General features: G+C 32.9%; 2 protein-coding genes across 3 annotated transcripts; one reads left to right on the top strand and one right to left on the bottom strand.

Annotated features, from left to right (window-relative positions):
- Positions 1–350: 350 nt before the first annotated feature.
- On the bottom strand, positions 351–8,764 carry LOC133182370 (ATP-dependent RNA helicase DDX54-like). The gene is made up of 20 exons (XM_061317198.1): positions 8,448–8,764; positions 7,542–7,650; positions 7,304–7,374; positions 6,325–6,513; positions 6,009–6,058; positions 5,669–5,710; positions 5,475–5,570; positions 4,962–5,145; positions 4,428–4,559; positions 4,118–4,328; positions 3,859–3,993; positions 3,615–3,706; positions 3,266–3,401; positions 2,762–2,835; positions 2,263–2,448; positions 1,690–1,838; positions 1,386–1,484; positions 1,181–1,288; positions 749–885; positions 351–583 (listed from the first exon to the last, which is right to left on the bottom strand). The coding sequence occupies exons 1-20, from the start codon at positions 8,703–8,705 to the stop codon at positions 402–404; spliced, it is 2,640 nt and encodes an 879-aa protein (XP_061173182.1). The 5' UTR covers positions 8,706–8,764; the 3' UTR covers positions 351–401.
- A 288-nt stretch (positions 8,765–9,052) lies between these two features.
- On the top strand, positions 9,053–22,359 carry LOC133182442 (mRNA-capping enzyme-like). Of its 2 annotated transcripts, none has more exons than XM_061317300.1 (18): positions 9,053–9,066; positions 9,849–9,947; positions 10,730–10,839; positions 11,003–11,109; positions 11,266–11,354; positions 11,490–11,565; positions 13,154–13,293; positions 13,657–13,745; positions 15,503–15,606; positions 16,166–16,267; positions 16,592–16,727; positions 17,202–17,273; positions 17,388–17,552; positions 18,395–18,466; positions 18,987–19,087; positions 19,182–19,248; positions 21,070–21,193; positions 21,613–22,359. In XM_061317300.1, exons 2-18 carry the CDS (start codon positions 9,875–9,877, stop codon positions 21,750–21,752), a joined length of 1,767 nt encoding a protein of 588 aa, XP_061173284.1. In that variant the 5' UTR covers positions 9,053–9,066; positions 9,849–9,874; the 3' UTR covers positions 21,753–22,359. The 2 variants fall into 2 exon arrangements, with proteins under 2 accessions (XP_061173284.1, XP_061173279.1); XM_061317295.1 differs by lacking the exon at positions 9,053–9,066 and adding an exon at positions 9,082–9,225.
- The last annotated feature ends 523 nt before the right edge of the window (positions 22,360–22,882 follow it).

Here is a 22,882-nt window from a genome sequence, read left to right on the forward strand (position 1 = left end):
CTTCAGAGCTATGGTGAGAGAGGGCTAGATATGCATTTACTAGATTCCCCAGCTTGAATATCCTGAAACATGATATCAATCATTTAAAAAGGCTAGATATAATGCATATACTTATATTGACACACTTGTAATACATGTAATACCGACTGGTTCATAGAAATACTGTTTGTCAGACAATTTTCAAATATCCCATTATTACATGTATCATTTGGACTATAATGCTTAGATCAATTTCTCCCATTTCAAGACACATCAACTGGAAGATCTTTTCTTGAAGTTCATTAAAATGAAATACTTATGTATACTGTGCGTAAATTGATAACTAACTAATGCAGAAAATATTGTAGTGGGTATGCCAAACTTTTAATACGATAACAACAAAACACAAATAATGCTTGCTCTCAATGTTTCTTTTTAGCTCTCTGAGCTTTGAAGTTTCTGCGAGACTGTTTTTGTTTGTGTCGGTTTTTCTGAAATGCTTGTTTTTTGGCTTTCAGCTTTCGCTGTTTGAGGATTTGCTCTGGGTGCTTCAACTCTCCTCGATTTCCTTTCTTGTTGTTATCTTCTTTGACTTTTGTATGCCCTGTGATAATGAAAAAAATCCTTATTACTCACAAGTACTGTAATTGTTTGTTCATATACAGTAGATACATAATAGTTTGTCTATTACACTGACGAAATACATGTACTTTTAAAACAAATTTTGTCTCAACTAATTATAAAATGACTATTTCTTTTTTCGACTTACAGTTTCTTCGCTTGGTTCCTATGACCTTTAACCTGTAGCTGTTGTCTGGTTCCCCCTTCTTATTGCTAATTTCTTCCTCTTCATCTCCACTCTCATTAGCTGTAGCCATTTTGTTTCTATTTAGCCAGTCTTTGTAAGTAAGCAACAGTAAAGGAAGCAATTTCAAACTTAAAACAAGTACATTTAAATTCTTTCAGAATCAAAATGGCTATCTGAAAATGGCTTGAAATCATTGTGAGAAAGAATGAAATACCCTAGTTAGTTTTTTTTCAATTGAATTTGCTTCTTCAACCAATTCTTCATTGAAGTTATAAAATTCATGCACTATTTTTAAGATTTCAGTGTTTTACAGTTTTCTATGATGACACTGTTGGTATTCATTTTGAAAACTTAACAAGAACATGAACATGATTGAACAGCTATTAAGGATATGCCCGAGATTTGTACGAGGCTGATATTAGCGCCCCACTCTCTGTTCTGATCTTCTTCTTGTTTGCTGCCTGTTCATTAGTGCTGACAAATTTCTTCTTCTTTCTATCCCTAAAAAAAGTGTAGAGTGTATATTTCTATCATTCATGAAATGAACACTTAAAAAAAAAAATTCTGAAAAAAAAATTGTTAAAATCTGACAACTCACCATCTTGTAGGAGCTGTAGTTTTGGCTTTGTTAATCTCGTCACACAAATCTAACATGGCTCCTGATGCCTCCTTGTCAAAAGAAGTTCCCAGACTCAATCTTTAAAAAAGTAGAATGTAAGCATTTATACCCAAATACACTGCATACATGTAGTGATCTCGAATTTGTTTTCTTCAAATTTATTCAAAATTAGATCTACAAACATGAAAATTTAACTAAATCCTTTTTTTATTTTTTTATTACAATTAGTACAATGTAATCTGTATCTTTAGTTTATACATGTATATGGCTTCATCTAATTTACCCAAGCTCAGACTGAAAATCTTTGGGACGATAATGCAAGTAATTTTCTTCATCTCTTATGTTTTCTCTTTTATGTTTCTTTTTTCTCTCAGGATCAAACACCCTGTTGCTGGCCTTTCGTTTCCCTCCTATGACAGTTTGGAATGTTTCCTTTTCAAATCATAGAAAATAAACACAAAATTTTCAATATAAGCATTTTGTCATCAAAATGATGACCAGTTCACAAAATTTGAAAACTTTCTGTGAACCCTCTCATTTGTTTATAAATTAGCATAAGGGGTCATAGAATGGGAGAAAGCTGTAGTATCTGGAGAGAAAAAACCCTGTGTCTGAGCAGGGGGTCCACCATACCCTTTCTAAATACCACCCTGCTCAATCCTGGGATTGAATCTGGGGCATTGGTGAAGAAGCAAATGTGCTACCATTGCTCTACTGGGACATTCAAAAGATAAACAAGACTTTGATCATGTATTAAAATACTATACATGTAAATTTTTATTAAATGTCAATGGAAAACTGGCAACACATTTAGTTAAAAGGGGAATAACTCTAAAGAATTCTGGTACACATGTACCTGTACATTGTCCTCATCTGCCATCTCTTGCTCTGACTCTGCTCCATCACTGTCGTCTGCTTCCATCTCCATGGATTCTGACATCTGCTCATTTCTTTTATGAATGGTTGTCTGATGAAAGGCTCTCTTCTGCTTCATCACATCAAAGCCTCTGTTCTTGGATGATGTATTGGTCTCAAAAATTGTCTGGATTTCCAATTTAATAAAAACTTACATCAAAGTTAATTGGTCAAATCATCTTTAAATAAATATTGCAATAGATTTATAGCTGTTATATTGAGGAAAAACAAGCTTATTTACTGATTTAATATGATGATGCTACATGTTTTAACATTTGATGACTGCTTTCATACAATTATGTACATGTATCTTTTAAATGCCTATGGTCAGACAAAAAGCTCTCACATTAAAAAGATGTTTACTGTTAACCAACAGTATGAAAAAATAATGAACCTTCCATTATACATACATTAAAGAAATCAAACACTGAAACACTCACAGTGTGTCCCTTGTAAGACTTGAGAGCATTCAGTAGACTGTTTCTCTCCTGTTCCTCTGTGCTGTATTCAGATGCTACAAATTATTAAAAATACGTGTACAATTACATGGATAACATACACTAGCATTTTTATGAAAATTCACATAACTTATATCAATGAATCTTACAAAGAACTTAATATCCATGCATATCATTTACTAATTATTTCAGACCATAGCAATATGTGAGTATAGTATGTTAGCACTGCTGAACATGTGTGACCCCCTTGTATAAAGTCCCTTCAGTGTAATTAAGAATTCATCCCATGTATTAAATTAAGATTGTCCATCCTATGTATTTTATTAAGAATGTTCATCCCACATATTTAAAAATGCTGTTAAAGGTCTGTTTTACAGTTCTCTAAACCATAAGCCCAAATAAATGTGCAGTACATGTATATAGTAAATTATTTCAGATCATCTAGTTATTTGTCAATATTTCAGTGTGAGTAACAGTACAATTTACCAAACACAGGGTGTATTCCTATGCTGCCAGAGGCCTGAAGAATCTGTTTATATCGTTTGATTGACTCCTTTGCCGGCAAAGGGCGTGACTTCAGGTACTTCTTCAAGGCATTTCCAATGACCTTCTTCATATTTACCTAAATAAAAAGTCAGTTTAATATATATGTCATTTGAGACTATTAATCAGCTTATCTAATGTGAATGCATTCTTCATTTGAAAATAGATGCTCATTAAGAATGGCAATACCTGAGCCATCACTTATTGATTTCTGTAAATGTCTACAGTTTTTGAACAAAACAATGAGGTTACAATCCCAAAATTGTCATTTTATAGATTTTTTTTTCCTCACCAAATCAATTTGATCAGTGTGCCAAAGTCTCAGTTGTTCCTCCATTTCATCAATAACCAGTTGTGGAACATCTCCCAGTACACCATCCTTATCTGAAAGATCATCTAGTTGTATTAAAACAAAGAATGTACAAGCAAAAATTAATGTAAGTGATTATTTATTTAACATTACAAACAAGACAAATATTCATACACAATAAATTTAAATGTACAGAAAGAGATTTTAGACTTAATTTGAATCTGACCTGTTAAGATTTTGTGTGAGGATGCTAGAATCAGTGACCTCCCTAGGAAAACAAACAAGTCCAGAAGAAATGGGACTTCATCCTGAGCCACAAGAGAGAAAGCGTAACCCTCCCTGCCAGCCCTGGCTACTCTTCCTGTAGTGGTCAATATTTCATAATTAAAACAATCAGAAAAATGAATTAAATCAGGATTGTAGGAGTAATTTAGCTATGAATACACACCAAAGCATGGAGGTAAACAGAATGAAGCAGTACTAACCCACTCTATGCACAAACAGCTTAGATTTAGCAGGGAAGTTCACATTGATGACATTGTCCAGTAGTGGTATGTCAATCCCTCTAGCCGCAAGGTCAGTCACAATAAGGACCTTTACCTTTTTATGCTGGAACTTGGCCACATTGATTTTACGAGCAGCAGGATCTAATGAGCTGTATATATAGGTGGAACTAATTCCAGCACAGGACAAAATCTGAAATGTCATAAGTATTTGAAATAAAACTTCCTTTAAATTTTTGTCTAAGAAGATGAACAGGGCCACTACATATCAAGTGATGAAGAAATTCCAAACCATATGTAGGTACTCCACATGATGTTTGGTTGCAGCAAATACAACAGACTGTTGCTCTGGGTCGATGAGATGTTTAAGTATGTACAACAGTATCGCTGGTTTATCCTCTTCACGACAGCGGAAGAAAGATTGCTGCAAAGTTTCACAAGAAAAACTTCTTGGAGTACTTCTATATTTCAACAACCAGTGAAAATTTTTTGAAAGGATATCCAACTTCATAAATTATTTCTCTTCTTCATATACAGGTACATGTATAGGAAAACTGAAATCTTCACTATGTACATTCATAAAAAGGAGATGAAATTTTTATTTCACATTTACAATTACTAATGCTGAAACATGAAAATAAAGTTGAACTTCGGTTTCTTACACACAGATATCTTGAATACTATATAATGGGTATGTCAAATTTATCTGGAAGTCCCAATCACTTTATCTCTCTTAATTTTACCCTCAATATCTCAAACCCTTGTATATATTGAAGTTTTTCCACAGTCCTATCAAGTTTGAGATAACAAGGTTTGACTGTATTACCTTTAGCTGCTCACTGAGTTTGGTTTCTACATCTAGTCTGAGTAGTGTGGGATCATGAAGGCCAGCTTTAGCAAACTCTACCAGTAGCTTAGGTAATGTAGCCGAGAACAACACTGTTTGTCTGGACTCTGGTAGTCTGTGGATGATCTCATTCAGCTGTTCCTGAAAGCCCATCTCAAACAACCTACAGGATATGATTACAGCTAAAAAGTGATATTAAAAGGACCAACAGCAACATTAGGCATGATCACAGGGCAATATTAAGCATGAGTAGTGACAAAAACATTCCAAGTTTGACATTTCTCCTTAAAAATCAGTATCTTCATGTATTTTTAGTTAGAAGAAAGCTAGAAATTTTATTAAAATGCAAAAAAAAGACTCTTTCCACCAATACAGAATTAATTTGTTGCGATGTTCAATTTAAGCAACCTCAACATTCTCACAAATAATACCAAAAATGAATCCTTGCTAAAAATTCTACCAAAATAGTATTATGTTTCTGATAATAAATACCTGTCTGCTTCATCAAATACCACATACTCCACAGACTTGAGTTTCTTCTCCATCTCAACCAAAACATGTAACAGACGACCAGGTGTGGCTATGACTCTAAAATGGTAATTAAAATAAACCCACCACAATGTGTACAACCATCTATATTACATGTACCAGGGGTAATAGGTCACAGTGCACAATATTGTACTCACATATCAGGATTTTCATGCAGTGCAGCAAACTGGTCATCCATCCTGCAAAAATTTTAGATACTGTTAACCATACTTCAGTTTGGAATCTATCTGCGACTACTAATGTTCACAACTGAGGCAACATTCTACATAAATACATAGGTGAATAATTGGTTCGAGACAAGAAATATTTGCAAATGAAAGAATATCCCAAAACTTGCAGATATTTCTTGCTTGCAAATAAAAGTTGGTTTACAGTTATATTTTTTCTTTTAGAAGAACTTTTTTTTGCTGTTGATAATATCTGATTTTAACAAGTAGGCCTATCAGAGTCTCTGAATAGGTACATATATAAACCTACTTATCTCCTCCAAGAACCACAGCGGCCCTCAGTCCTGTGTATTTCCCTAGCTGTAACACAGACACCACAAATTGTTACTTTTAAATACCAGTACATATTTATATAATAGGTGTTTAATCAAACATGCAAAATATGTGACATTTATTTAACTAACTTTTAGAAAATTAACAGAATGCACCCACTGAAGATTGATTCTTAAAACTATACTTGTTAACTTCATTTACATTCCTTAAATAAGAAGGTGCTTTGTAAAACTTACAAAATTGGCCCAAATATGATTTAATAATTTGAAAATTTAAAAAAAATTGCTATTGACCTCTTTTGTAAATTTTAGAGTCTGTAGTGCTAATTCTCTGGTTGGGGATAATATGAGAGCTCGGGCTCCTGATTTTGCTGTGTGGATTTTGAGTTTCTCAAACATCGGAATTAGGAAGGCTGCAGTTTTTCCACTTCCTGTTCTAGCCATGGCAACCACATCTTTCCCCTCCATGATTAATGGAATAGTCTAAAAATAACAATACTGAGTTCATAGAACAAGGAAAATGGATATCACTGAAATGTATCAGACTTATAATATGTAAAGACGCAAGACTCACATTGGAAATGATTAAGGGGAAAAAAAAGCATAGACAACTTCACAAAAATAGATTTTTGAAATTTTCAATTTATAAGTAATATACATTTGTAGTTACAATTTGAAAATTTCATCTAAAAACCACTCATACATAACAACTTTTATGACTGTTTTCTATTGTATATAGAGGTATTTTAGCCCCATGTTTATTTCCCCCATCAGTTGTGTTTAAAATTCCCTGTTTTAAATTTCCAACTTGCAAGGAGGGCAAAAGGGGTACAAATGAAAGAGGCATAAAATTATGTAATTAATGTATAGAGATACTGCAGAGAAATTCGGTTTGTCAAAAATTGGGTGAAATAGTAACACATATCAATTAATATTTGATTCGACAACCAATAATAAACACCTTAATCTAGCTCATGTGGCGCAGTGGTAGAGCATTTGCTCTAGAGTCAAGGAGTAACGAGTTGATCCTAATGTCACAGGTTTGAATCTCACTGTGGGACGTGGAGACCGGTTCTTCGGATGAGACCATATAGACCGAGGTCCCATGTCGCAGAAGCTGGCATGAAAAAGATCTCTCACTGCTCAATGGCCCCGAGTGCCGAGTATAGGTCAAAATTTGCAGCTCTCCACCAGCAAGTGGTGGCGTCTCCATATGAGTGAAAAATTCTCGAGAGGGACGTTTAACAACAAACAAGAACAAAATCTAGCTCACCTTTCTCTGTATAGGGGTCGGTATTTTGTACCCCTTTCTCATAATACCCTTGTAAACTGAGTGGGACAGACCTGAAATAATCATGAATATAATTCTAATGTACAAAAATACAGATACTACTTGTACACAATTGATGGCATTTTAGCCTTTATGTAGAAAACAAACTAAAAATAATTTATCAGTGCAATTAACTTCAGCCTCATGTATATTAAGTATGACTTGAATACAGTTTATTTACCCATTGACTGAAATCCTCCAGACTTCTTCTTTTTTCTGTTCTGTTCTGTCATCCATTTCCTAGTGTCTTGCATTTCCAACTCTGAATCTGATTCGGAGCTTTCCTCATCCTATTTTTAGATTTAATCAGATTTTAAATACTTATACACTAATGTAATACTGCTTCATTTTTAGACTTTTATTGTAAATTTAAAATTACTTTCGAACCAGAAAGATATGCAGATGTCATAAACAGTAAGTATTTTAGAGAATCACTTTGTAAATTAAGAACCTCTACTCATTGTTTTGGAAATTGAGCATGGTCGATTTAAGGGTATTCCTAGAGAAAACAGGTACTGCCTCTTTTGTCAAATAGCAAATAAAACTTGAAGATGAAGAGCACTTTGTAGAAAATTGTGGATTATATATGGATGTAATATTTTGAAACACTTAAAGCTTGAGATTGTATAAAACACTGTGAATATATTTATGTATGTAAATGATGTAGTTTTTTTATACTACTGCAAAAGTTTCCTTTTTAGCTTTTAAAGGGAGGAAAAAGTTCATTGCTATTGCAAAAGTTTCCTTTTTAGCTTTTAAAGGGAGGGAAAAGTTCATTGAGAATCCAATTTGAATGTGACAATTGATGAATCATAATTGATTTGTTCCCACATTGTGTGAGCTTGATCTGTAAATGTATCATAAATCTAGCCAATCTCCCTTGCAAAGTTGTCATTCATTCTTTTATCTTATTTTTTTTTAAGTTTGAAGAGGTGGATCTTATTTACAAGTGAATATCCAGTAATACACAACTGCGCTTGCCCAAATGGTCACACCGTAAACACCTTAATTGCTTATTAAGTATTTTGATAAATTATATCCCATTAGGGTGATTGGTCTCAAACTTATAAAATTACATGTATCGCACCTGAACATGAATTTGTTTCTGCTGTTTATTGCCAACAACTTCTATATCCTCCTCCTCTTCACCGTGAGAGCGTTTTTTACTGAATGTTTTCTTCTCATTTTTGTTTAATTTCCCATCCAGTCTGTTACTTTTCTCCTTAGAGTTAGATTTAGTTTTCCATTTTGATTTGTTTACCATGCTCTTTTTATTTCTTGGTTTGAGTTTATTCGTGCTATTTTCCGTAATATGAGACTTTTGCTTCTTCTTCCACTTTGTCATTTTTCTTCTTCTACTTATGTATATAATTTACTTTGAATACAAATCCCAGAACCACCCTTGAAATGTATTGTTTGTGTTAACGTTCCACACATGCACTTGCTTCTTGCCTGAGCGCTGCCATATTGAAATCGATAGTAGATAACACGTGCAATAATAAATTCGTAAAATATCTTAGCCAGAAGACAAGACAGCAATCTAGCTCATACCTGCAAGATTTGTAACAACTAATTACAATTTTATTGTTTAGAGTACAAAATTTAATTTTTTTGGTTCGTAAAGGTAAAAAATACGGAATACTTAACAAACGAATTATTATATGAAAGGGCTAATCGCAAAACAAGATGGAGAACGGGAAAAATCTGTGATTTTGGCAGTTTTCATCTTCGCAAAATTTTGGAAAACCCCAGCACTTTGTGCTATATATATTCGTTTACATGATGTTTTGATTACAAAAATAATAAATACATGGTTTATAGGGAACTTTTTTTCCACTTTTTCAAGCCATAACTGTAATAACAGAGTGAGTGTCTTGGCTTTAATTTCATTTATAAGTCATGTAAGGTAATGCCTCTCTAAAAGTATATTATACAAGCATATATTGCTATGTAATTTAGTTTGACTTAGTTATATCACATTAATCAGGAATTTTTGAAAAATTAAGTCACACATGCAACTTATATCATGTTTCACTGTACAGCTTCTTGTATAAACCCTATTCTATTGTCAAAATGAAGTCCTCTCCTTGTATAATAGGTCAAGACAAAGACAATAAGTAATTATACTTGAATACATTATAATAAAAATCCTGATAATCAAAAATAGAGGTTCATAAGTATTATTCATCAGTATTATATAAAGTCTTCGACTTGATCATTATTGTCTTCTTTTATGGCTCATTTCTGAAATACCAGTAGCTTTACCACAAACATACTATGTATGATAGTCAGGCAAATTCCTGGGCAGGTCATATAATTTTTTTAATTACTCTAAAGATTATTTTGTACAAGATAGGTGTGGCTGTGTTGTACATGTAGATGTATTAGGGATCTCACAATTTTTAAAATTATTAAACATTGTTACAGATATAGTGTGTGTTTTGCTTTTCCATATTTTATATGTACATGTACTTTTGATTTATTTCAGGGGCATGGATTGAATTGATTTTCACTATGAATAGAAATAAGAAATTGGGTCCACCCCCAAGATGGATTAATTGTCCTCGGAAAGGAAAGCTTATTAAGGGTAAGTAGAACATCATATAAATTACATTTATCCACATGTACCAAACTAGGTCTACTGCCAAACATACAATTTATTGCTTTCAAATATATAATGTGGATTCATTTTCATCACAGTGTGTGCCAAACAATTTTTTTTTCACCAGCAGTCCAGTCAGGCTCGAAAATTTTCAATAATAAACTGATTTCTGCTTTTCTCTAGTCAGAGTGCTTAGGTGAGCAATGTGGCCCATGTGCCTCTTGTTAATTGAAATCAGGAGCAGTCTAGTGAAAATTAGATGTTTGGTCCACTCATATGTCTTGCTTACGTAGTAATGTAAGTGAGTGGATCAAACATTTAATTTAATGAAATGGAATCAGGGTTAACTAAGCAATCAAGTAGTGAGTCATAAAAAAGTTATCCTTCTTATTTTTTATGCAGATTTAAAAAAAAAAGATAAATATATATATAGAAAAATAACTGCATGCAAATCCTTGTTTCACTTATTGTGCTAACCTTCTTTCTTTTTTTCCAAGCACATTTTTGCTAGTGTTTGGGTATCAAGCTAACATTTTGGTACATAATGAAATTGAGTAGTTCCTTTGAAATTAAAAAGTCAATGTATAACACATCACCAATTATACATTACAAGCTAACATTTTGGTACATAATGAAATTGAGTAGTTCCTTTGAAATTAAAAAGTCAATGTATAACACATTACCAATTATACATTAACATGTTTTCTTTTTTAAATTTTATACAATCATTTTATTTGTGGATTTAAACTGTTCCTTTCCAATTGTAGATAAGTTTCTGCCTCTGAAGACACCACTTGATGATCGTTATAATGACATGATACCAGAGTACAGTGTTTTCAACCTGGACCTTCTCTTTGGATCCTTGAAAACTATGAAAGTAATATGATTAAAAACTACATAATTCCATGATCACTCACTGTTAAGATTGTAGTGGAATTTTTTCATAAAGCTTTTAATATTTTGTTTCAAGAGATTTGCAGTTATTTTAAGAAAGTGAAATTTAATTTAATAATTTCAATGATTTCCACGGTCTTTTCTAGGTGAAAATGGGATTGCTGGTTGATTTGACGAATACCACAAGATTTTACAACAGCAAAGAAGTAGAGGAAAAGTATGAATGCAGATATGTCAAACTGCAGTGCAGAGGGTAGGACATATTAAGCAGTTTTTTCCAAGTTTATTTTTACAGTTCAATTTTTATTGCAATGTCTGGAATTTGAGAATATTGTCATATAAATTAATGATATTGTAGTTTTCTGATTTTTTTTTTTTCAAATTGAATCATGTTTTCCTTCTATAATAGACATGGTGAAACTCCTTCTGAAGAACAAACACAGGCGTTTATCCAGCTGTGTGCAAGGTTTATCAATCAGAAACCTCTGGAAATCATAGGTAAAACTGATTTAACATATTTTTGTTTGTTGTTTTGTTTGTTTGTTTTGAATTTTTGAGGGATTTACAAAAACTATGGCAAATTATTGTTTCTTGACCATGTTATCTTTAACCTGGTTATTTGTGGTTTTGTAGGTGTTCACTGTACACACGGCTTCAACAGGACAGGATTCCTTATTGTATCATATCTTGTGGAACAGTTGTCCTGGGGGTAAGACATGAACATTAGGAAAGAAAACATAAATATTTACAGATACAGTCAGACCTAATTAACTTGAACTTAATATGTGGTCATGGAAAAACTTCAAGATTTTCAGGATTGAAGATATTAAAGTTAATACATGTATATATATAAAGAAAAAATGATTGGAACTTGCAACTCACTTTGACATATCCATGGTATTCAATATACCAAAGTTCAAACTGTATGTTTTCATAGCAGTGAAAGCTTTTATTCCTTAAAGGACTTGTCTTCGAAAAATTGTAATTTTATGAAAAATATTATCTACAACCTTGTTTATAAAAATACTGAATACTATATACATTGTCATAAGCATATTTTAAGCGAAAGTTACAGTTGAAATTCAAATATGGCGATATGCATATATCAATTGGATTTCAGCGCCATACTGCTGTGACGTCATATGCGACAATTCAGTGACAGAGAAATGAGAAACTGCATACTTTTAGGGAAGTTATAAATAACAAATGTGGGATAACTAGGAAAATCCTCCCCAAAAAATCTTAAATGCTTTTTAATTACTGTAGAAGTATGATCTTGTTTTAATTTAAATACAGTATAAGTATTTATTAAAAGATGAAGTTATAAATACATGTATTATTAACAGACTATGGTGGTGTAATAAGAAAATAAAATAGAAATTGTAAAACACGAAAAAGCTTGCTGATTTATAGCAGAGCTTGTCAATTTTAATCATAACTTATGATTAAAGAAGAAAAAGTAATGAGTAAAGATCCCGTCACCTTTTCAAACTACAGGTATTATTCTAATTACCCTGACCCCAGTCCCCTTCTGATTTCAACGATGATTCAATCGCTTATTTACATTAGGATTTGATTTAAGATTATAAAATGAAATAAATGAAAAAGTGCAGTAATTTTAAATTTGAGAATTAAATAGGTTACTACATGTGACACATGAAATAATTATATTTTGCAGGCAAGTTTCCTTGTCTTTGCCATGTCTCCCTCGCTACCATCACTGTTTATAACAGGTTAATATACAATGTACCATGTTTAGAGATTTTTCACATTTTTTTCTTGCTGACAGTTCAAACATATATGGTTGAATATTAAACCTCATACAGACAAAATCAGTGATTTGGTTGTCCATAATACAGAAAAACCAGTTCGTATCACATACATTTCACTAAGATTAACCTATACAGCTGATCAGCCATTGTCGCCTATGGCGTATCATGATCACATGATTGCTATCTAATAATTAATAACTTGGATTTTTAATTGAGGGGTTTTTATTTGAATCAGTAATGTTTATTGCTGCGGTATATCTGCAGTAAAAACACAAAATTTATAAACAGTGATTATGAGGAATATAATATGCTTTTAATTTCAAGTAATTGAGAAACATATGACAAGTCCTTTAGAGCACAGTTGAACTTTAAAATTCCCATACCAGGAATATGTCCATGTGAGGCTACAGTCCCAACTAGAGTTGGAGTTTGAATGCTTGAAGTTACAGAATCTTTTGTCAGTTCTGTTTAGTTCCAAGTATCAAGGCTGAACTGTAAATAAGATGCATATTTCCTTGTTTTCAGAGTGGAAGCTGCTATCCAGTGTTTTGCCAGTGCAAGACCTCCAGGAATCTACAAACAGGATTATCTACAAGAGTTATTTCGTCGATATGATGAAGTGGAGAACACATTTCCAGCCCCAGCTCTTCCTGACTGGTGTGATGGTGAGTTAGGGAGGGTCTTATAATGAGTGTTTGACCATGTTCATTGTCACAAAATACAGTGAAACTTGTGTAATCCAGATGTTGTGTATTCCAAAATCTTGCCTAATAGTATCTAAACTTGAAGTCCCTTTCAGTAAATTTCATTGTTTAAAATGTTGTCTAATCCGGAATATTGTCTAATCCAGTCAATTTCTCTGGTACCAGTGATGTCCAGATTAGATAAGTTTTACTGTATTTATGTGTATCTAACAATAGGTGTACTGAAGAATTGCAATGATGAATTTATTTCTTAGACAACTACCAAAGACAGATGTACTTTGTGTTCAGAACATTCAAGTCTTTTTTTCATGGTTTTTAATGTAGAGGAAGAAACAGTGAATGATGATGGAAGGTCTTTATCACAGACAAATGGTGAACCTCATCAGAACAGAAAAAAGGAGTTTCATAAGAAGGTCTGTCTTAGTAAAAGTATCATGCAAGTGCATTGATAAAAATTGTCTACTTATTTATACACCAGTTCATCCTTAGTAATAATATACCTTTTGAATAAGTTATTATACCCCACACTACAAGTTGCGGGGGGTATAATGTTTTTGACCCGTCTGTCAGTCAGTCCGTCAGTCCTGTTTTTTTGTCAGCGCAACTCCTCATAAACCGCTGCACAGAATTTCATCAAACTTTGCAGATATTTAGGACACAATGTATAGATGTTCATATTACCAGGAAATTCCGATTCCTTTATTTTTTTTCTGGGAATTTCGGCACTTTTCAACTTAGATTTTTGGCCATATCTTGAATATAGAGATGAAAGTTTGTCAGCGCAACTCCTCGTAAACCGCTGCACAGAATTTGGTCAAACTTTGCAGATATTTAGGACACAGTGTATAGATGTGCATATCACCAGGAAATTCCAATTCCCTTATTTTTTCTGGGAATTTCAGCACTTTTCAACTTAGATTTTTGGCCATATCTTGAATATAAAGATGAACAGTTTGTCAGTGCAACTCCTCTGAAACCGCTGCACAGAATTTGGTCAAACTTTGCAGATATTTAGGACACGGTGTAGATGTGCATACTACCAGGAAATTCCGATTCCTTTATTTTTTCTGGGAATTTCAGCACTTTTCAACTTAGATTTTTGGCCATATCTTGAATATAGAGATGAACAGTTTGTCAGTGCAACTCCTCTGAAACCGCTGCACAGAATTTGGTCAAACTTTGCAGATATTTAGGACACAAGGTGTAGATATGCATACTACCAGGAAATTCCAATTCCCTTATTTCTCTGGGAATTTTGGCACTTTCCAATTTAGATTTTTGGCCATATCTTGAATATAGAGATGAACTTTGTCAGTGCAACTCCTCTTAAAACGCTGCACAGAATTTGGTCAAACTTTACAGATATTTAGTACACAGTGTGTAAATGTGCATATTACCAGGAAATTCCGATTCCATTATTTTTGCCCTAAGAGTTTTGCCTATTATTGAAGAAACTTTCCAGCTAGGTAATAAGGAAATCCACTGGAATCAGCTTTTGTAATGAAATTTTATGTGAAATATTTTATGACCTTAAAAGACCCCTATTGATTTTGAGATCAAAATATTAATGATTTAACACACACACACACACACTCAAAATCTTGGATAGTTCTCACCCCCCCTCCCCCCACCCCCACCCCCCACCCTCCACCCCCCCATATTGGTGCTTTGCCTTAAATAATTTCATAAGTACAGTATATAAACAAATTCATATGACTACATCATAATTTTGTTTTCATCAATTATTTAAATTTGTAAATTGTCATGTGTTGGACATGGACTTACACTCATTAACAAATCAAAATCACTGAGGAATTTAAATAACAGTTTGTCAGCATAACTCCTGCACTGAATTTACTGAAACTTTATAGGTATTTCAGACATAATGTACAGATTTGTATATTACCAAGAAAATTTTATTCCATTATTTATCTAGAAACTTCAGCCCAATTAAATTTGTAACATACAAAGATTTGAATGTCCTTATTTGCAAGAAGTTTTGATGTGATGATTTTTTGCAAGTAATGCCCCTTTTTAAATTATACTATGTATTTAAAATGCACTGTGCCATTCATTGTTGCATTGTCGAGTTTTGCGGGAGCGTGGGGTATGTGAACTTGCTCACTTTTTCTTTCATTGTTATTGTTAGAGCATCATATTTTTATTGTAGGATGCTAAGTTTATGCCTGGTGTCAAGGGAGTGAGTCAACTGACACTTCAACCAAAATTGTCAGAAATTCAGAGAAAAGTACAGAACATGTGTGAATGGAAGAAGTAAGGCAAATACAAGTTCTTGTATATGTATATTTTTATATGAAGCGGATAGAAGAATTTGACAGATTTCCCAGTCATGGGATTACTGTAAATTACATTTTTTATTCACGAGAACTTTAATTTTTGCATAATTATGCAAGACTGCCTGCTTCTGAAAATTTAATTTTTGCATATATTTGTATTACTTAAGATTATATAGAACAGTAACAAAAATTTGTGAAAAATTATGTCTCCCTTATAAATATCAAATGACCATCTTGTGAAAATAAGATGTCACTAATATTAATTGGTGATTTACAGCACTCTTTTTCTTTGCTAAATATGATTTGTTAGCATTTTACTATCTCACAAATTGATAATTTTGATTTAAAAGAAAGTATGAAAATTTATTTGAAAATCTGAGTCAGAGGCTATATTGAATCAATGAACTTTACTACATGTATCACATTGAAGCATAATCTATATTTGTTTTGTTAAAATATATTTTTATGAATTTTAGGACCAAATTAAATTTTTTTTTAAAGTATTGAATGTACATAAAATATCTTTCTTCGTATAGATCTGGCTTTCCAGGTTCTCAGCCTGTTTCCATGGATATCAATAACCTGAATTTTCTGAAACAGAAGCCCTATAAGGTCAGCTGGAAGGCAGATGGAACAAGGTAAGCTATTCTTTACTGATGTGTCAATGTCTGAAAATGGCAGGGGTCTTTGTTTTCTGTTTGTAAATATTTAATGCAAGTGATTTTTTTTTTTGAAAAAATTGACTAGCTCTGTCCATTTTGTAACAAAACATTTATTATCCAGAAAGTTTTATTATTGAAACATTTTGTATGACTTATGGTATTAAATGGCAAAAGGTAAGTACAATATACTGTAGGTACCAATTTTTAAAACTCACTGGTTTGCTCCTTCCCCTTGATTTTTATTCCCAATTTTTTAAATGCTCATCATTTGACAAATTATTTTTATGCATTCTATTAAAGGTACATGACACTAGTAGATGGCCCAAATGAAGTTTACATGATTGACAGAGATAACACAGTGTTTCATGTCCCTGGACTGAACTTCAGACGGAGGAAAGAGCTGGGCTCACATCTACGAGACACACTGCTAGATGGGGTAAAGAGAAAATTGAAGAATTCAAAAAAATTTAAGGATTTTTTTCCTAAAACACAACAGTACTACTATTGTCTGCTTACTTGTTCTAGATTTATATTTAAAATTTAGCCATTTGAAGGTCATAGACTAATTCATCTGAAAACAATATATCCTTTCTGGTGTAGCCTTTGAGGGATTTTTTTATTAGATGAATCAATCTCCAATTCTCTCATCTCAGTCTGACATATGTACATGTATTAATGCAGCTATTAAGTTAACTGTATCTTAAATGGTTAATGCATTGATGTTTAAGGCAGTCATGGGCTGTAAAACTCAATTTGCAAACATTAAACAAGGTCACTATTAACCAAGCCAATCTATAATCAAAGAAAAAGATTACTTCCAATAATTGTGTATGGCATGAGAATCTAGATTCATAGCAATTTAGACAGTGAAATTGCACATCTGCTGCTGAACAATTTTTATCTCTTTCAGGAGATGATTCTAGATGTGGTGGAAGGCAAAACAGTCCCCCGGTATCTCGTATATGACATTGTTAGGTTTGAGGTTAGTCAATTGAAGTACAAGTACATATGTTTTATATTTTTCAGATATGAGAATTTTGTAATACATTGTACATGTACAGCATTGTGAATGAGAAAAATTCCTTTCTTTTTACAGGGAAAAGAGGTGGGTAAAGTTGACTTTAACACCCGCTTGGTTTGTATAGAGAGAGAGATTATAGGTGCCAGACATGCTGCTATCACACAGGGTTTGTTTGACAAGACCAAGGAACCATTTAGTGTCAGGATCAAGCCATTCTGGGATGTCTCTGTCTGTAGGAAAGTGAGTACTTTAGGGAATGAATGTGTGTGGATTTTGGGGGGATGGGGCTTAAAAGTGATAATTTCTTTTCTTCCCCCATTTTTTGTTAGGAAGAAATGAGCAAAAAACTATACATTTATTGTGTACCAGTACTTTTTTGGCTTAAATGAATGATGTAATAATGTTTTTTTTTCTTTTAAAAAAATTGATAGGGGGATTTTAATTACATGAAATAATTTCAAGAGGAAAATAATGTTAATTCTAAAACAACTGCTATAATATTTATACCCCCCTGCTGCTGTCTGTTGGTCGGTCTGTCTGTCTGTCAATCCACCAACAGTTTCCATTCATTTTCTTCGCAGAGGTTGCACATACTGAAATGAAATTTGGCATACAGATTTATCATAAGAATCTCTAGGTCAAGATCTGTTTTGGGTAGGATTGAGCAATTTTTGACGGAGTTATGCCTCTTGGATTTAGAAAAATTCCATTATTTGCAGTTTCCTTTCATTTTCTTTGCAGAGGTTGCACATACTGGAATGAAATTTGTTATACAGATTTATCATAGAAATATCTAGGTCAAGATCTGTTTTGGGTACGATTGAGCAATTTTTGACGGAGTTATGCCTCTTGGATTTAGAAAAATTCCATTATTTGCAGTTTCCTTTCATTTTCTTTGCAGAGGTTGCACATACTGGAATGAAATTTGGTATACAGATTTATCATCAGAATATCTAAGTCATGTTTTGGGTACAATCAAGCAATTTTTGATAGAGTTATACCCTTGGACTTAGAAAAATTCCAATTATGGGGGGGGGGGGGGGGGGGGGGGCATAAGTGTTTCACAAACATCTCTTGTTCAGATTTTAGATGGCAGTTTTGCCAGCCAAGTTAGTCATGAAGTAGATGGTCTTATTTTTCAACCAGTGCCAGATGTAAGTACAAATATAGTTTATGTAAACCTATACATGTATTTGAATTAGTAGAAGCTATTCTTTTTATCACAGTATACATGTATACCACATCTTGTTTTCTCTTGTACAAAAATGGTAAAAAATATTTAAGATACATATATTTAAAAAAAAAAAAGAAAAAACACTTTGATTCAGAGAATACTAATGGAGAATACAGCTGACTTTATGAGCACATCTGTAAAGCTTCTCTGTTTTTAAACTTTACAGTAAAAATCCCACCATCAACATCTCTTATTGATTAAATAACAAATTCTGATCAATCCCCTCTTGATTCAAATCTGACATTGTCCTCAAATTTCATTCATATTTTTCCCCAAATTTGATAGGCCTTGTGTTGTGAGCCAAATGCATAAAAACATAACCTTCACCAAGTTTATAAAGGGAGAATGTAATTAAATGAAATAATAGAAAATAAATGAAAATAAAAAGGAGATTGAAATACAGCTTGTAAATGAGGTATGAATATTTTTTTTTTCTTTAGCCATATGAACCTGGAAGATGTATGAATGTTCTGAAATGGAAACCCCCGGAGATGAATTCCATTGACTTCAAGCTTCAGGTAGTCAAGGAATGTGGAGAGGGGTGAGTAGAGATAAATTTGCTGTCTTGACTCTGTATTACACCCATCAGAAATACTGGTATGTGCCCTCATTATGTTTCATCCATCTATTCACAGAATGTTACCCACCACTAAAGGCTACTTGTATGTGTTACATCAACAAGCCCCATTGGCACAAATGAAGGTAAGGGCTGAAATTCAGACAGAACAAGATGTGTTTGTGAAACACTGATGCCCCCATATGGCAGCTTATGGCGAAGGTTAAAGTTTCTCAAATGCAAGTCAAAATCCAGGCCAAAAGATAAAAAATGTTTAATTTGAAAGCCCTAGCTGCAACTGTTCAATAGTTATGGCGAAGGTTAAAGTTTTTTTAAAAGTAAGTACATGTAAAACATCAAGGTCAAGGTCAAAGTTGTTGGTATCCAAAGGAAGGTCTTGTCACAAGGATTACATGTGTAAAGTATGAAAGCCCTAGCACCAACCATTCAAAAGTTATGGCCAAGGTTAAAGTTTTTCGAAAGTAGGTCAAACTCAAGGTCAAAGGGTCAAGGTGATTGGTATCCAAAGGAAGGTCTTGTCACAAGGATTACATATGTGAAGTATGAAAGCCCTAGCACCAACCATTCAAAAATTATGGCCAAGGTTAAAGTTTTTCAAAAGTAGGTCAAACTCCTATGTCAAGGTCAAAGGGTCAAAGTGGTTGGTATCCAAAGGAAGGTGATGTCACAAGGATTACATATGTGAAGTATGAAAGCCCTAGCTTCAACCATTCAAAAGTTATGGCCAAGGTTAAAGTTTTTCAAACGTAGGTCAAACTCCTAGGTCAAGGTCAAAAGGTCAAAGTGGTTGGTATCCAAACGAAGGTCTTGTCACAAGGATTACATATGTGAAGTATAAAAGCCTTAGCTCTAACCGTTCAAAAGTTATGGCCAAGGTTAAAGTTTTTCAAAAGTAGGTCAAACGTCAAGGTCAAAAGGTCAAAGTTGTTGGTATCCAAAGGAAGGCCTTGTCACAAAGAATACACATGTGAAGTTTGAAACCCCAAGCACCAATTGTTCAGAAGTTATGGCCAAGGTTAAAGTCTCATAAAATTTTGCGAAAGTGGGTCAAACTCCAAGGTCAAGGTCAAAAGGTCAAATATGATGGTACCAAAAGAAAGTCTTGTCACAAGGAATACACATGTGAAATTTGAAAGTCATAGCTCCAACCAATCAAAAGTTATGGGCAAGGTTAAAGTTGACAAAAGACAGACAGACAAACAAACAAACAGATAAACAGACAAACAGACAGACAGGACAAAAACAATATACCTCCGGGATCTTTCGATCCGGGGGCATAAAAATAGATAAAAGAATAAACAAAAGTGCCCCATGTTATTTTCACCTTTTCATACTTGGAAATTTTGCCAAGTTTTAAATTCATCCAGGCATACAGTTGAATTCATTCCATTTTGCAATGAGAGCAAAAGGGGCTAAAATTTTCCTGTATACACTATTAACAAGTAGTATACATAGCATCTTGAACATCAATATGTTAGATAACAGGGAATTATTAAAATTGATGGTCAGCCATTATGCCTGAATTTTGACTTTGAAACCTCAAACCAATGGTTAATTTTTTCAATCAGTTCTTACAAGATTAAAGTCTGTTTGACTGTTATATTGCAACATACATGTATGTAAAACTTAATTAGAAAATTTTGTTTGCAGTAAATCCTTGTATTTTGTAAACTAAATCTTTAGGAGGCAAAGAAAGGGGAAAATGGAATTCAAATCTGAAACAATACTGTTTGTTTATTCAGTGGATAATTCAGGACACTGTACGTTTAGATAAAAAAAATTGTTATGTTGTAGATTGTCACAAAAGGCTTGCTTCATTGTACATTGATTACTTCAACTGATTTCCTTTTTTTTTTAATTTTGTTGAGTGGCTCCAGATAATAATGTGAAAGAAAATTATTTGTATGCAAAATCCAAGATTCAGATTTAATGACTGCTTAAAACAGGTGACAAAAGAGCTAAAGGAATTGGATGGTAAAATTATAGAGTGTTCTTACAATGGAAAGGAGTGGGTCTTTATGAGGCAGAGGACTGATAAATCATTCCCCAACAGCATAGCCACAGCTCAAGGTAAATTATTGATATACATGTCTTGCATAAAAAACATTTATTGCTAGATTCACTTAATCCTGATCACAGAATACAGGCTTACAAGTACATTTGTAGATCAGAATTATATTTTGAAACCAGATTGGCCAGATTTTTTTCTTTTTGTCTTTTTCCCATATAATTTATAAATACTGATAAATAATGTAAACTTATAGTATAAATATTAGCTATAATATTAACATAAAAAAAATTAAAATTATGCTATTGAAATAAGCTATTGTCGCAACACAAGTATTTGAGTTAAGGTAATGAAATAAAAAAAACAAAACAAAAACAAAAAAAAAACGTACAATGCAACAGCAATCAGCGTTATTAATATTTGACATGTTTTAAGAATCAAGTTTTCTTATTTCATGGACCCAGTTTGTTTTATTTGATAGGTGTGTGGGAAAGTATTCGTTCACCTGTAACCAAGGAGATCTTATTTCATGTGGCTGAACATGAATGTTATAATCCTCCCCAAAGACAACAGCAAAATAAAGACCTGATGCCACCACCAGCTAAAATACCAAAACGCTGACATCTCCCCCTACCAGATTTCATCTACATGTTCATCAGTCTAAATATTCCCCCATCATTTTACCATCATTGATACTGTGCCAGGATCAAAATTGTGACATATCTTACACATATTTTGATGTACAAATTCATCAGTGGATAATATAAAAGATGATTTTTTGATGAGTGCATTGGTGGATAATATACATTTAATTTTTTTTTGAATGCAGACTCATTTGTGGCATTCTTTTGTGTAGACAAACAAGGATCTGGTGTGATCTGATGAGTTAGAATGTAAATTTTAATGCAGCCATTTGAAGTTATTGTAAATTTCAGTGCTAAATTATAAAGGCTACATTTTTTTATCATCAGTGTGTTTGTTTCTAATTGTTTCAATGTTTTCTTTTTTAAACAATTTAAAAGTTGAAATGTATTGAAATGATGTATTTTGGAGAGAGAGAAAAAAAGTTTTTAAATATAAACTAGGCTTATTGATTTCCTTTCCTTAGATTAAATATAGGATTGAACTGATGATTTTAATCAGTACATCTATTAAAAGTAACAGGATGTGTATTTAAAGGCTTGCATACCATGCATACCAGATATAGAAAATAAATGTGAAAAAGTAACACTTGTAAAAACTTATATATACATGTATTATGCACCATTACAATTGCAAAACAATTTTAAATACATCATTATGCCCCGCCATGAATATGGCCGGAGCATATAGTGTTTGTCATGTCCGTCTTCCGTCTGTCTTTCTGTCACGCTTTGCATTTAGTGCTGTTCAAAGCTCAGTTTCAAAGAAACTATCCAAGATATTTTTATCAAACTTCATATGCTGATATTGATGAGAGCTATGCAACTGCATCAACATATTTTGACCTTGACCTTCCCTTTGACCTTGACCTCACTTTTCTTAAACAGTGTTTAGCTCAGTTTTAAAGATACCATTCAAGGTAGTGTAATCAAATTTCATATGTTGACACATACTGATGTAAGCTATTCAACTGCATCAACATTTTTTGACCTTGACCATTACTTTTGACCTTGTCCTCACTTTTCTTAAATTAGTGTTTAGCTCAGTTTTAATGAAATCTTTTCAAGATATTTTTTTCAAACTTTATATGCTGATACATACTGATGAGA

Source organism: Saccostrea echinata, unplaced genomic scaffold (genome assembly GCF_033153115.1).
Source record: "Saccostrea echinata isolate AGI-Se365-2 ecotype Australia unplaced genomic scaffold, CSIRO_AGI_Sech_v1 ptg000001l, whole genome shotgun sequence".
In the NCBI taxonomy this organism is placed as follows: domain Eukaryota; kingdom Metazoa; phylum Mollusca; class Bivalvia; order Ostreida; family Ostreidae; genus Saccostrea; species Saccostrea echinata.